The sequence below is a fragment of the Eumetopias jubatus genome, unplaced genomic scaffold (genome assembly GCF_037043125.1).
Source record: "Eumetopias jubatus isolate StellerSeaLion01/CBP00866 unplaced genomic scaffold, mEumJub1_p1.0 scaffold_3, whole genome shotgun sequence".
Classification (NCBI taxonomy): domain Eukaryota; kingdom Metazoa; phylum Chordata; class Mammalia; order Carnivora; family Otariidae; genus Eumetopias; species Eumetopias jubatus.
The window spans coordinates 139,094,636-139,109,004 of record NW_028274809.1 but is presented as its reverse complement, the minus strand read 5'-3'; the positions used below and the strand labels follow the sequence as shown (position 1 = coordinate 139,109,004).

Below are 14,369 nucleotides of genomic sequence, written 5' to 3'. Positions count from 1 at the left end.
AGCCTCTGTGTTAAAAAATAAAAATTAATTGAAAATAAAAATAAATTACAGTGTAATGTATTAACATTTTAAGAATCAAGGATTTTTCCATGTTAATCTAATTCTGTTTGAATGCCAAAAGTTTAGTTTAGTTTCGAAATACAAAATCATCTGCATTAGATGTTGTCTGGTACTGGGATTGTACTAATACAAGGGCTGCCTCCCCTGCCTTATGGAGCTGATTGGCCACAGTATCTAAACAACCATGCAGGGTACATGAATCCCCCTAGGAATCTTTGGATATAACCTCTGATAGGAAGGTGATGTGGCTAGGTAATTCTAGTCAGATAAATATGTTTGTGAATGTTTTGTAGTGCTGAACTGAGTCTTCAGAGAAGCCCAGGAATCTTTGCTATATGGGCAAACCTTTAAGCCTCATTTGTGAGTATAGAAAAGAATAAAGCACTATGTATTAAAAGGAGCACAAATAAAAATGACGGAATAAGTGAGAACTTCAAGCAAAATTCCATCCCACATTGCTTTGCTTTTCATTAATTACAGAGATGACTTTGAAAACAACTTACAAATCCTATCAATTTATATTTTAAATATACTTTGTGAGATAAGTGTTTCAGGGAAAGCAGTGTTTTATAATTGCATAAGCAGAAGTCATTTAAGTTTTTTAAAATGAATTTTCTCTTTTTTGAGGGTAACCCATGCATTATTATTCACTGGAAAATTCTGTTGTAACCAGATGAGGACAGAGCAAAGCATTTTCATGAGCCATCAAATGAACATTGCAATTATATTATTGTATAGAACTCATTTTTATAGTGCTGTTTGGCAAAATGGAATTTTGCCTTCTCTTTGGAAAGAAGATTTTTTTTAAAGATTTTTATTTTTTTAAAGATTTTATTTATTTATTTGAGAGAGAGAGAATGAGAGACAGAGAGCACGAGAGGGAAGAGGGTCAGAGGGAGAAGCAGACTCCCCGCCGAGCAGGGAGCCTGATGCGGGACTCGATCCCGGGACTCCAGGACCTGAGCCGAAGGCAGCCGCCCAACCGACTGAGCCACCCAGGCGCCTTGGAAAGAAGATATTTTTAAAATGTTAATAACCACTGTCTACAATCTTAAAATGAGGGACATGACTTTGAAAACTTGTAAAGGTAATATTTTATGAAATCAATGACCAGGGGTGCCTGGGTGGCTCAGTGGGCTAAGCTTTCAGCTCTTGATTTTGGCTCAGGTCATGATCTCAGGTTGTGGGATGGAGCCCCCTGTCAGGCTCCCCGCTCAGTGGGGCGTCTGCTGAAGATTCCATCCCTCTCTCTCTGCCCTTTCCCCTTGCTTGTGCACTCTCTCTCAAATAAACAAATCTGTAAAAAAGAAAGAAGTCCATGACCAAAAAGGTCTCTTCCTAAGTGCTGTGCCCTTCCACTCACCATTCCTTTTTTAATCCTTTTTTCTTTAGATCCTCTTGGGTCTGTATGGGGAGGTGTGTGGAGGAGAGAGACGGGGGCCTGAGCAGTAGGACAGGGTAGGATAGTTCATTGGAGCAAGTGCAGTTTCTTAGGGAGTACAGTGATTGTAAATTAGGGACGGAGAAGCCTTCTGGGTTGCACATTTTTTCCCATTTCTAAAATCTTTTTTTTAAAGATTTTGTTTATTTGACAGAGAGAGAGAGAGCGAGAGCAGAAACACAAGCAGGGGGAGTGGGAGAGGGGAAGCAGGCTTCCCGCCGAGCAGGGAGCCCGATGTGGGGCTCGATCCCATGACCTGAGCCAAAGGCAGACGCTTAACGCCTGAGCCACCCAGGTGCCCTAACATTTCTAAAATCTTATGTCTTAAAATCATGGCAGTGGTTTGTTTTAGTGGCATATAAAATAACGTATATTATAGTTGATGCTGTCTTAGAGTTGATGAAATATTTGAGCAGTTCTGTGAGCTCTACTATCTTCATACCACCAGAAAATTAATAGAGATGCAGGGAGAGGAAGAAAGAGGGCCTGGAGGTGAGGAACAATATTAGGGCAGCAGTTTTAAACTCTGGCTACTGCGTATTAGAATTATCTACTGACATAAAAACACCACCATCTCTTGCCCTCCTCACAAGCCAGTTAGAATAGAATCTCTGGCTTTGGGCCCAGTAGTTTTTAAAAAGCTCCCCAGGTGATTCTAATGATCAAGCAGAGTTGAAGAACCACCATATTAAGGAAATCAATGAGTTCAGGAAAGGGAACTTATCTCAGAGGAGTTCTTAATGGTGGGTACATAATTTCTACCCTGTAGTTGTGAGGATACTTAACAAAGTATCTTGAAATTCATAAAGAACTAAACTAGTGTATGGCATCACTACTGTTACCAATTAAACATAGTGAAGAGAACAGGAGTTCCTGAAGCTGAAATTAATGAAACTTGAATCATATTAGTTGATTTAAAAATATGTGCCATTGGATCGTCTATAAGTATTTCATTAATATCGTATCCCTCAACTATATATTGCAGTCTTTCTAAGTGCAAGGGTCTGTATTTTTCTTCCTTGGTATCACTCATCTTAACCAGTACAGTGTTTGGCACTATTTAATAGTAGAGCATTATAGTGAAAGTCTGTTCTCTTTGGAGACTTAATCTTTCCTGGAAGGATTTGTTTTTCTTATCCATTTAATCACTTTTGCTATTGTTTTTAAATTATCCCTAATTTCAAGTGCAGCAGCCAAAGCTGGATTGCACCCTTTGAGGAAAGTCTAACTAAAATAAAATGTTATGGTATTAGGATTTTCCTGCCCTTTTCCATTATTACAACACAGCATTATTTCATGTTTTTTATAAAGCTGTATTTTATTTCCAGGTTTTATCCAGCCCCTTATTCTTAAAAGCAACTTTGAGATTAGGGGTTATGTCTGTTTATACATTAAAATGTCATGCCCACATCTGTATTCAAGAGGTTTTTGTATTGGGCGCCTGGGTGGCTCAGTTGGTTAAGCGACTGCCTTCGGCTCAGGTCATGATCCTGAAGTCCCGGGATCGAGTTCCGCATCGGGCTCCCTGCTCAGCGGGGAGTCTGCTTCTCCCTCTGACCCTCCCCCCTCTCATGTGCTCTCTCTCTCTCTCTCTCTCTCTCATTCTTGCTCTCTCAAATAAATAAAATCTTTAAAAAAAAGAGGTTTTTGTATTGGCTAATTATATATATGATGTAACAATCATAAAGGACACTGTAATCTGACGTATGGGAGGAGCAATAAATAACTTGTGGACTTGCTTTGTAAACATTAAAACAAAAATATTTGTTCTTAAGAGGCTCATTCACTAAGTTATTTCTTTAATTAAGCCTGTTATGGCTTCTGTAGACTGATAGAACAGTCCAGATTCCTTTGTGCCTTTAAGGCCTCCATCTTTTTTTTTTTTTAAGATTTATTTATCATTTGAGAGAGAAAGAGAGAGTGGGGGCGGTGCAGGGAGAGGTAGAGGGCAATGGAGAATCTCAAGCAGACTTCCCGCTAAGCCTGGAGCCTGATGCGGCTCGATCTTACGACGCTGAGATCATAACCTGAGCCGAAATCAAGAGTCAGATAGGCTTAACCGACTGAGCCACCCAGGTGCCCCAAGGCCTTCATCTTTGATTTTGTACTTTAGCTAACCAGTTTTCTCTCTACTCCTGGGCAACCACTCTTGTCAATCACAGATACTTTTTTATCAGCATTACAGTGTCCCTTGTATAGGAATGTAATACAGCCTTCTTTCTTCTAGTCCATAGGTGAACAGTTGAGTAGTACTATGAGTGAGGAAGTTGAGATGTTTTCTAAATCTTAGGTTTAGTCCTCAAAATATGGTTTCAGTATTTGGTTAGAATTGGGAACTTCCAGTTCTGCCCCCTCACTAGTGATGTATGGTGACTAACATAACTTAATAAAATTAAAAAAAAAAAAGAATTGGGAACTTCCAGTGTATTAGGCATATTTGTAATTTGAATTATTATATGAAAACATATTACATAGAGAGATAACTTTGGGTAATATGTATATGATTGCTCATTTGTTACTTTTGAGGTAAATAACCATGTAACCCTGTAGTCTTACTGAAATCTGAACATGATCTTTTATTCCTAAAGTTTTTGAAGGTTAAATGGAGATTAGAAAATCAGTTCACAAATTTGACTAGAATAAGGATCACCTTCTTAATAATAAAGAGATTGCAAGTTTGCCTAACTGGTTTGTTAAGATGCCAAGTAGTTTATATTGATAGGCCTTTTGCCACAGGCAAAAAACTAACATGAAAAGATTTTAAATGAAAAGATTGGAAACTAGTAGGAATATTAAAAATGGTTTACCTTTTAAATTCACCTGCTCTGTGGAAATATTTTTTCTTCAGTCATTTTCCAGATGATAGACACAGATGTGATATAAACGAGAACCACAAGTAGCTTCAAAAGTTATAAGGAACAGTCCAAAGTCTTGGTCCTAGCCCACTTATCTGTGTTTTAACTGGAGTTGGAAGTGTTCTTAAAGGCCTCCACGTTGAACTGGATCCAGATTGGCCTTGTGGAAATGAATGCCTATAATTTCCTGATGCCCAACATACCTGCTATCATTAATTACATGCCAATGCTAATAAACACCCTCCCTGCTTGTTTATTACTATAACTTGTTTCAACTAAGCATGCCTTTAAACTTGTAAAAAGTGCCTGTTATTTTTCTTGACTTCTTCAACATAGTCTATCTCAGTTGAGCAGGAAGGTCTAGCTTAGAGCAGAGGTTTCTCGACATTTTGTTGTTGTTGTTCCCAGAAAGTTTCTAATTTCTCTTTAAAGAAAATTTAATTATATCTAAGTCTTTTAGAAAATATAAGTGCAAAGTAAACACTAATGAAATGATAAAACATCTCCAGTTGGAAGAGAAGGCCAGATTTTTAAGTGAAAGAGAATTGGAACTAGATCTGAGATATCCCAGTAACTTCATTATGTAGATGCCAAGGCTGAGAGATATGAAGTAGACTTGCCAAAATGTTATCACTATTTAGAGACAGAATCAGAACTAGAAACTCTTCTTTTTTTTTTTTTATGGTATGTGTTTTGTATACTTGCCCTTTAAAATTTTCTCTCAATTTTTTTCTGAAAGTAGGCGATAGGGTATAGATAAATAAAATACTATTACCAGTGGTGTGTGTTCATACTCATTAAGATTCTTTTGGTTACAAGTAACAGAAACCAGTAAGTAAATGGATCTAGCAAAAAAAAGGCGGGGGTGGAGGGGAGAGAAAATTTAGAAAAGATTCTGGAATATTTCCCAGAATCCAATTCTGGTGTGGGTCCCTTAGTTTGAAATTCAGAGAGAGGGATAAACACACACAGAGAAAGAGGGAGGAGACAAAAGCTATTGTTCACTCTGTTCCCACCACCTTCAGTGTCCTTCTGTCTCACCTGTGTGTCTGTCTTACAACCCTTAAAAAATTTTTCTTTATGCAGTGGAGTCCCACAAGCCCATAGGGAAGAACCGTAGTCTGTCAGGTAGATTCAAAGTAGAGTATCATAAAATGATATTAATATGCATTCCTACTGCCTTAAACATTTTACCTTAAGGGTTAAGATGTATGTTTAGCTACCAGTGTACATGTAGGATAAGGCCTTTGATTTCACTATAATATGCCGATTGAGCATCTGCTTTCTCTTTCTTGGGAGTATGCAACCCGTAATCTAGATTTACAATTTTGGCTTCTTAGGAGCAAGAATTTAGACATGGAAACAACACGAATGCAGAATCCTTCTAGACTTTTATGTTTCTCTTCTAGTCTCCTGTTATCTCTCCAGTACCTACTTTGACAGTTTTTTTTTTAGCAACTTACTTTTATATTAAGTCTTGCCAAAGCATTAAGCCTGGTTTTCATAGAAACATCTCCTTCCCCGGTACTCATAATTAATGGGGTTATATAATATATAATCGAATTGCATAATTACTAACAATAAAACTAGCATAAACAAGTTCTAATATAGTTAGAGCAGAAGTGTGTGGGAGTACTAGAGATGAACCTAACTACCCACTATGGGCAAGCTATGGGCATCTGTCACTGTATTTAAAAGAGGGGACTTGAGAGCGTTGGTAACCTAGAAGTGGGGTAAGCAGAGGTCTATTAAAAGTGATTCTCCTGTATTAAAATGATTTATATACCTGTCATAGCTTCCTACTAGGCCAGCAGCTCTCAAAACGTGATCTGGACACTTGGGTAGAGGGATTCCTGAGACCTTTTCAAGGGGTCTATAAAATCAAAACTATTATTCATAATAATACCAAGACTTTTTGCCTTTTTCAGTTCTGATTTCTAAACATTTCTTAGTTTTATTTCCTAATATGATAAATAGCAAGAGATACGAACCCACATAAAAGCTCAGTGGGGGCCCTCAGTACTTTTTAAGAATCTCTGTCACAGAAATCATTTGAATGGCTGCACTAGACTCTGTACTCCTTAAGGATGGGAGCCATGTTTTATTCATCTGTGTTATTCCTGATGGGTTTCAAGTATTTGTGGTCTTTTAAACTGGGCCAACAAAGTGCTCCTATTCAAGATTTAAAGCGTTCACACACTTTTTAAAGCCTCATTGGAAAATGTTTTCATACTCTTTCCACTAATCATGCTTCTTTTCTTCTTCAAAACATTGCTTAAGAGTTCAGGGGAAAGGTATTAAAATACTGCATTATACCTTAAAGGCATCTGAAAGCACCCATTTGCACACCACTGCTGTTTATTACAGGCCATATTCATTAATAGATAGAACTTTCAGCTTCAGTGGAAAGACAAACTCAAATATAAGATTTGGGAAATTCAGATTTTAATCTCAATCTTACTAAATTCATTAACAAGAGGAAATTATTTTTAGACATTTAAATTTAATATAAAATAATTATGGCTTTGTTTCCTTCCTGACGTTTTGGTATAAGGTAGGCATGTTTCTCATCATTGCTTTTTCCAGAACTCTGATAGCATGTACTTGAGATTTGTTGCATATGTTGCATTGAGGGACTCTTCAACTATTGGATTACACATGCATTCAGAGTTATGGGCTACAGTAAGGAGTCTCCTGGACTTTAGAGACAAAATCAAGAACAGTCACCATTAGGAAGATTTTCTAATATAAATCATGTGGGTGTGGTACTATCTGCACTCTACATTTTGGTCCATTTATCTGTTTATCTGCATCTCCCCGCCCCCCCCCCCGACAAACTGTATGCTTCTTGAAAAGAGTACCATGTCTTACTCATCTTTGATTCCAAACACTTAAATGGTGCCCTTTACATAGTAGGCACTTAGTTAATGTTAGGGGAATGCATGAAGTCGTTTGCCCTGAAGAGATGAATCCTAAATGCATTGCTGATGAGCCAAAGGATTTCCTGAATCTCTTCTCAAAACCTGGGTGAATTCTCATGGAATTAAGACTGAACCATAACTTCCTAACCATAGTTGTACATTTCCAGACTGTAGGAGAGCTGGTGCCATCATGGGATAATATATGTACTATCAAAATAAGGTCTGTAAAGTGACTTTACCACAATGTTTGGTGCCTAGTAGTCATGTAGTAAGTGCTAACTTTTGTTTACCTTTTCGGTTTCTCTTGAATTTTGTGTCAGGGTCACCATAAGAATTCTTACTAATGGTAGGAAAAATTGCCCTTCTGTTTGGACAAATATCCATAGCAGTTAAAGTTCTAATTTGGACATACCCAAGTTAATAAATCTGCTGGAAAATAGAAGTCAGAGCAACTAGCAGGCAGAACTGGTACACAGTAGAGCCTAGACAATGACCTGCCCAGTTTATAGTATTTTCTAGACTAGCTATTCTAGTCCCAGTGTATCCTAGAATTTTATTTGCATACATGTGTGTGTGTGCGCTCACCCACACATACAGATATATATTATCTTTGATTTTAGTGGGTTAGACTAGCTGGGTTTTCAGAAGTTACTTCTCTGCCAAAGATATGTAGTCTCCACTCCCTTCACATTTTTGAAATTTGACTTTATGCCCTATTAGGCCACCCTCTTTAGAAAGAGATAGTATATAAAGGTTGTTATTGGCAAGGGGCTGCAGCAGCCCTGTAAACAAACTTGACAAGCTCAGTTTTTTTACTAGCCAAGAGTAAGGTTTTTCTCTATTCTGACTAATGATGCTACTATAAACTTACAAGTTTCCTTGGTTTTTATTATTACATTTAATTCTAATCATCATTACTGTGGCTACTATGTCAAAGTAAATTCTTGAAAATGATCAGTGTTATCTCTGAATACATTTAATTTTTTTTTCTTTTCCATTCAAGATAAACTTTCATTGGAAGGAATAGTGGTACAAAGAGCTGAATGCCGACCTGCTGCCAGTGAAAACTACATGAGATTAAAGAGGTTAGTGTTCTTTAACTTGAAAATAATACCTGATAATTCCTTTTGGGGATTGAAATGCATATATTAGATTGTTTATTCACTGTATGAAAACTGTGGTTATGTTGAAAGTGTTTTCTTCAAAGGCTGTTTTGTTTTAAAACTGAGTAAGAACAAACTTCTAGTTATAAAATAAATAAGTCCAGGGAATATAACATACAGCATGGTGATTATAATTAATATTACTGTTTTGCATATTGCAAAGTTGCTAAGAGAATAGATCGTAAAAGTTCTCATCACAAGAAGAAAATTTGTAAATATGGTGACATGTTAACTAGACTTATTACGGTGATAATTTTGCAGTGTATATATATTTCAAATCATTATGTTGTATATCTGAAACTAATATAATGGTATATGTCAATTATACTTCAATTATAAAGAAAAAAAAACCCTAAGTAAGAGTTTCTTTAGCAAGGGAACTTTCAGAACCTGGCCTGTTTATTTGGGATGTTTGAAGCTACTCTCTTAATATAACCTGGAGTCAGACTTTTTATACTTCTTTTTCTAATCATCTTTATAGATCTTGATTTTTTAAAGACCTGTAATAAGGTATTTGTACTATTTTATTTTTAAAGACTGTAATTTTCCCATAATGAACATTTCTGAAATACTCTACATTATAAAGCAAGTATAGTTGCTAGAATATCATCCTTTTCTCTTGATTTACAGAGAACTTTTTATAAACTTACTGCTTTGTTAGAGATTTCACATAAGGTCTCTCCTTCCCCACTGTTGTACATGGTCAGCATTTTGTAATTAATTTGATGATTGCAAATTCTTGATACTCCAAATTTTATGACTTTAAATAAAAGAGCACTTTTTTTAAATCCTGAAGAAAGGCTTTTTAAAAAATTTTTTATTTTAAGTACACTCTACACCACCTGTGGGGCTTGAACTCACAGCCCCACGATCAAGAGTCATGTGCCCTATCGACTGAGCCAGCCAGGCACCCTTTGTTTTATACTTTATATTGAATGTATTTCAACCCTGTGTACTTCAGAATTATAAGTTTGTTCATTCACTCAGCACTTAACTGTGTGAAAGAGTAGTGAACAAAACAGGCAAAACTCTCTGCCTTCACGGAACTTACATTATAGCTATACAGGGCTCATAATGGGGATTACACTGTTCAGTTGGTAGCAGTAGCCTGCCTGGATATCAGTGTTCTCACAGATAGAAGTGACTACTGGAGAGGCACCTGGGTGGTACAATTAGTGAAGCATCCAGCTCTCAGTTTCCACTCAGGTGGTAACTCAGGGTCGTGCGATCGAGCTCCACGTCAGGCTCCCCACTCAGCATGGAGTCTGCTTAAAGATTCTCTCTCCCTTTCTCTCTGCCCCTGTTCCCCCGCCATGCATGCGCACATGCTCCCCCTCCAAAATAAATAAATAGATCTTAAAAAAAAAAAAAAAGGTGGCTGCTTGAGCTGGATCCTCTCTAATGTCACATCATCTTTTTAATATCCCTCCTTTCTCAGTTAGATTAGAGTGTGTCTCTCAGGAAGGAAACAAAAAGACTGTTTTCTTGTCCAGTAATTCTTTTCATTTAAATGGCTTCCCAGGGCAAGGAAAAGGATGATAATCAAAATGAAAATTTTTTATAACTGAAAATAACTTTGGAACACAGGCAGGAGGTGTTTCTCTCTTTGTGTTTAGCCTATAAAGTTGATCAGACAATGTGTGTTTTTGAAGACTTACCTTCTTCAAATAACCACTGAAATTGCAAAATGCAAAATCTGGTTATTGAGCTGCTTGCCAAGATCTTTTTTTGTGGTCCTAATTTTCTTTAAAGGTTTCTAAAGATTTCTGATGATGAGATTAGGCAAGTTGCCTGTTGTGTTAATGAAATGGCTGCTTTTTCTTCTTACCAAAAGATACAAAAATTGTGGGTGCCTGGGTGGCTCAGTTGGTTAAGCAGCTGCCGTCGGCTCAGGTCATGATCTTGGAGTCCCGGGATCGAGTCCTGTATCGGGCTCCCTGCTCGGCAGGGAGTCTGCTTCTCCCTCTTTCCCTCTTCCCTCTCATGCTCTCTGGCTCTCATTCTCTCTCTCTCAAATAAATAAATAAAATCTTTAAAAAAAAAAAAGATACAAAAATTGTTTAGTCTTTTGAGTGTGCTAGGAGACCAGCCATTACATATTTCAGTTACTTAAGTGACTTAAGGAAACAGGTGATTCAGGAGAATGATAATCATGTGAGTTTCATAAAACAGATGATCCGTGACATGTCATGAGCCCTGAGATTTTTTTTGACCAAGTGGAGAAAGACAGGAGTAAGAACATTCTAAACAGAGAGAGATATGCATGCATAAAGCCTTGGGGAAGACATTGGGGACCTCTGTGTAGCTCTGCGAGCCTGGAATGCGGGATTTGTTTGAGGCAGAGCAAACAGAAGCTCCAGTCTAGACCTCTGTTTTGAGCTCCAAACTTGCATATTCAAAAACCTGGTTGAATGTCCAATAAACATTTTAAATATATGAAAAACTGTTCCCCCAGGCTTTCCCCCAAAACCGGCTCTACCAGTGGTCTTTCTCATCTGAGTTAGTACAAACTCTGTTCTCCTGTTTCCTTAGTCCAGAAATCTTGGTGACATTCTTGAGTCCTCTCTCACACTCCCATGCAGTGTGCCAGAAAAATCTTACTGACTGTACCTTGAAAGTATTACACATCTGCAGTCTGACCATTTCTCACCACCCATGTGATCTGCCATGAAGTCTCACCTAGGTCACTGCAGTAGCCTCCTAGTAGCGTTCCTCCTTCTGTCCCTGCCCCATCTGCTGCCAGCACAGCAGTCAGAGCCGTTCTTCCAAAATCTGTCACGTCATGCCATTGCTCTGCTCACTGGTCACATGCAGGGCTTCCTTCTTACTCAGAGTAAAATTCGAGTCCTTCCAGTTCTCTGCAGGGATCTATGTGATCACCCTCCTACTCCTTCCCACTTCTCCCCATCCTTACCTCCTCTCCCCTCACTCCCCCTTACTTACTCTTCTCTAACCACCCTGAGCTCCCAACAGTCCTGAGCACTCGAGGCACTTCCATATTAGGGCCTTTACACCAGATTTTCTTTTCTGCCTGGAGCATCGTTTCTGCAGATAAATACATGGCTCACTCCTTGCCTCTTTCAAGTCTCTTCTCAGATTCTACTTTTCCAAAAGGCCTCCCTGACTATACTTGTATTTTCTTATAGACCATGTCACTCTTAATATACTATATAATTTACTTATATTTATTGCCCACTTTGCCCTAGTGTTAGTTTAAACTTCTGTGGTTGGTTCTTTGGTGTGTATGTGTGTGCATGCACACAGTCATCTATTTTGTTCACTTACACACACACACACACACACCCCCCAAGTGTTTAGAATAGTTCATGACAGGGTGCCTGGGTGGCTCAGTCGGTTAAGCATCTGCCTTTGACTCAGGTCATGATTTCAGGGTCCTGGGATGAACCCCGCATCTGGCTCTCTGGCAGGGAGTCTGCTTCTTCCTCTCACTCTGCCCTTCCCACCCCCACCCCACAACCAGTGCTCGCTCTCTCTCTCTCTCTCTCTCAAATAAATTTTTTTTTTTAAAGAATAGTTCATGACATGTAGTAGGTGGTCAGTAAGTATTTATTGAGTGAATAAATGGCAGGAGATAAGGTTTAAAATATTAAAGAACTTTATATTCTTGCTAAATTATCTGTTAAAGAGTCTTAATATGCTTTAGTAAGAAATTTGGACTCTGTGCTTTGGCTGTTAAGGAGCACTGAAGAATTCTAAGCTCTATGGAAAGCAAAGGGATTTCTGTTTTGGATAGGTCATCCTGGCCATAATGTAAGACTGAATGCAGGGAGATAAGCTAGAGGCTGATGTAATAACCCAGGTACAAAATGTCTAAATGACTAAACAAAGTGGTTCTAGTCAGAAGGGAAACAAAAGACAAGGTTTTGAGAAAGACAAGGACTTAATGAACTCATCTCCTACTTAAGTGGTTGTGGGACAGGGGATTTCTCTAGGACCAGACTGATGGTGGTGGCTCTTGTGTTGTGGCCTGTGTCATTTCTGTTATGAATCCTCAGACTGATGAAGGGAGAGGGATAGGAGAGGCCTTATAATTCCCATGTCCATTTTAATGTAAATCCTGGTTGACAGTTTACATTCAAACTTAAAAAAGCAGAAAGTACTTAAACTGCAAGAAGAGTACTGATGGGTAAATTAATCAAAATAGGAAAGTAATATAAGCCATAAGTTGTATCTCATGTACAGTTGACACTTGAACAACAAGGGGGATAGCGTTTCAACCCACAGTTGAAACTCCACGTATAACTTTTGACTCCCCAAAACTAATAGCCTGTTGTTGACTGGAAACCTTAACCAATAAACAGTTAGCACATATTTTGTATCTTATATGTATTATTACTGTATTCCTACAATAAAGTAAGCTAGAGAAAAGAAAATGTTAAGAAAATCAGAGAGGAAGAGGAAATGCATTTATGGTACTCCACTGTAAAAAAAAAAAAAAAAATCCACGTATAAGTGGACCTGTGCAGTTCAAACTTGTGCCGTTCAAGGGTCAACCTGTATTTTGTTTATTGTTATTCAACATTTTCACATGCCTAATGTGATCACTGAGGTAAGGCTTAATTTTATCTTTTTATTTTTTTATTTTTTTTTAAAGATTTTATTTATTTATTTGACAGAGAGAGACACAGTGAGAGCGGGAACACAAGCAGGGGGGTGGGAGAGGGAGAAGCAGGGAGTCAGACGCAGGGCTCCATCCCAGGTCCCTGGGATCATGACCTGAGCCGAAGGCAGATGCTTAACGACTGAACCACCCAGGAGCCCCAAGGCTCAATTTAAAAAAAAATCACTAGTTACTGTTCTTGCTCCATAGAGTTTACAGTTTTTGAACATGAAGGAGAAAACACACACACACACACACACACACCCCATCACTAGTTACTGTTCTTGCTCCAGAGAGTTTACAGTTTTGGAACCTGAAGGAAAACACACACACCAGATTGTCTAAAACATCTATTTACTGACCATATAGTAGGAGGAATAGAAATATGGTGGTGCTATTGATCAAATGGAAAGGCAGATTTCCCGATGGAGGTGACATCAAAGTAGAAGTGTTTGAAAACAGAATTGGCAGGTCAGTACTTAAGATATCCAGCATCTGGATGTTTCACACATACGTTCCAGGGTTTTCAGGGCCTCCTTCTGACTGTCTGATTCCATTTAATGATATTTGAGTTTTTGGATAATCTGCCTTACTTTTTGGCTTTATTTTTAGCTGTTCTCCTTTTGACAGACATCAGCTGGTTCTATCACACTACACATTGTTATCCTGGATGTGCTGGGCACTTTTAAGTTTTATGCTGCATCCTCTACGTAGAATACCTCATCTACCTTCTGCCAGGATCCTTCTGAGCTTTTCAAACCAACCTAGGTGTTACTTACTCAGTGAAACTTTCTCGTATCTTCCACTCCCCATTCCCCACTCCCCACTCCAGTTAGGATCTGCTGCTCCCTCTTCTACATTCCCACATATTTATTTAACGGTACATATAAATGTCTGTTTTCTGTTGTTTAAGCGTGCATGGTTGCATCTTCTACAAGATTATGAACTTAATAAGAACAGGGACTGTGGGTTTATATTTTCTTTTTCTTTCTTTCTCACTCTCTCACTCCCTTCCTGTTTGTATTCTGAGCACTTTGCATAGTGCATTACAAATGATAAATACCCAGAAGTATTTGTTGGGTTGAAATAGAAAGGAATGGCAAAACTAGGTATAGAAATGTGGGAATCCGCAGCATTCAGCTTCTTTAATTTTTTTTTTACTCAGAGCTGCACTTGAAACGTGGACCAATTGATTTTTCAGTTCATATACACATGCGTATGTGCACACACACATGCACATTCATACATACATACCTCCCTTTGAGAAGGGGAAAGTGATGATAAAACAAATACAAAAACATTTCATCA

At 38.2% G+C, this 14,369-nt stretch overlaps 1 protein-coding gene across 1 annotated transcript in view; it reads left to right on the top strand.

Annotated features, from left to right (window-relative positions):
• GTF2F2 (general transcription factor IIF subunit 2) overlaps positions 1 to 14,369 on the top strand; it is a 150,459-nt gene that overhangs the window by 71,469 nt on the left and 64,621 nt on the right. Inside the window, exon 5 of the mRNA XM_028103254.2 lies at positions 8,281 to 8,362. Coding sequence (XP_027959055.1) covers positions 8,281 to 8,362 — 82 coding nt within the window. The remainder of the gene's footprint in view (positions 1 to 8,280; positions 8,363 to 14,369) is intronic.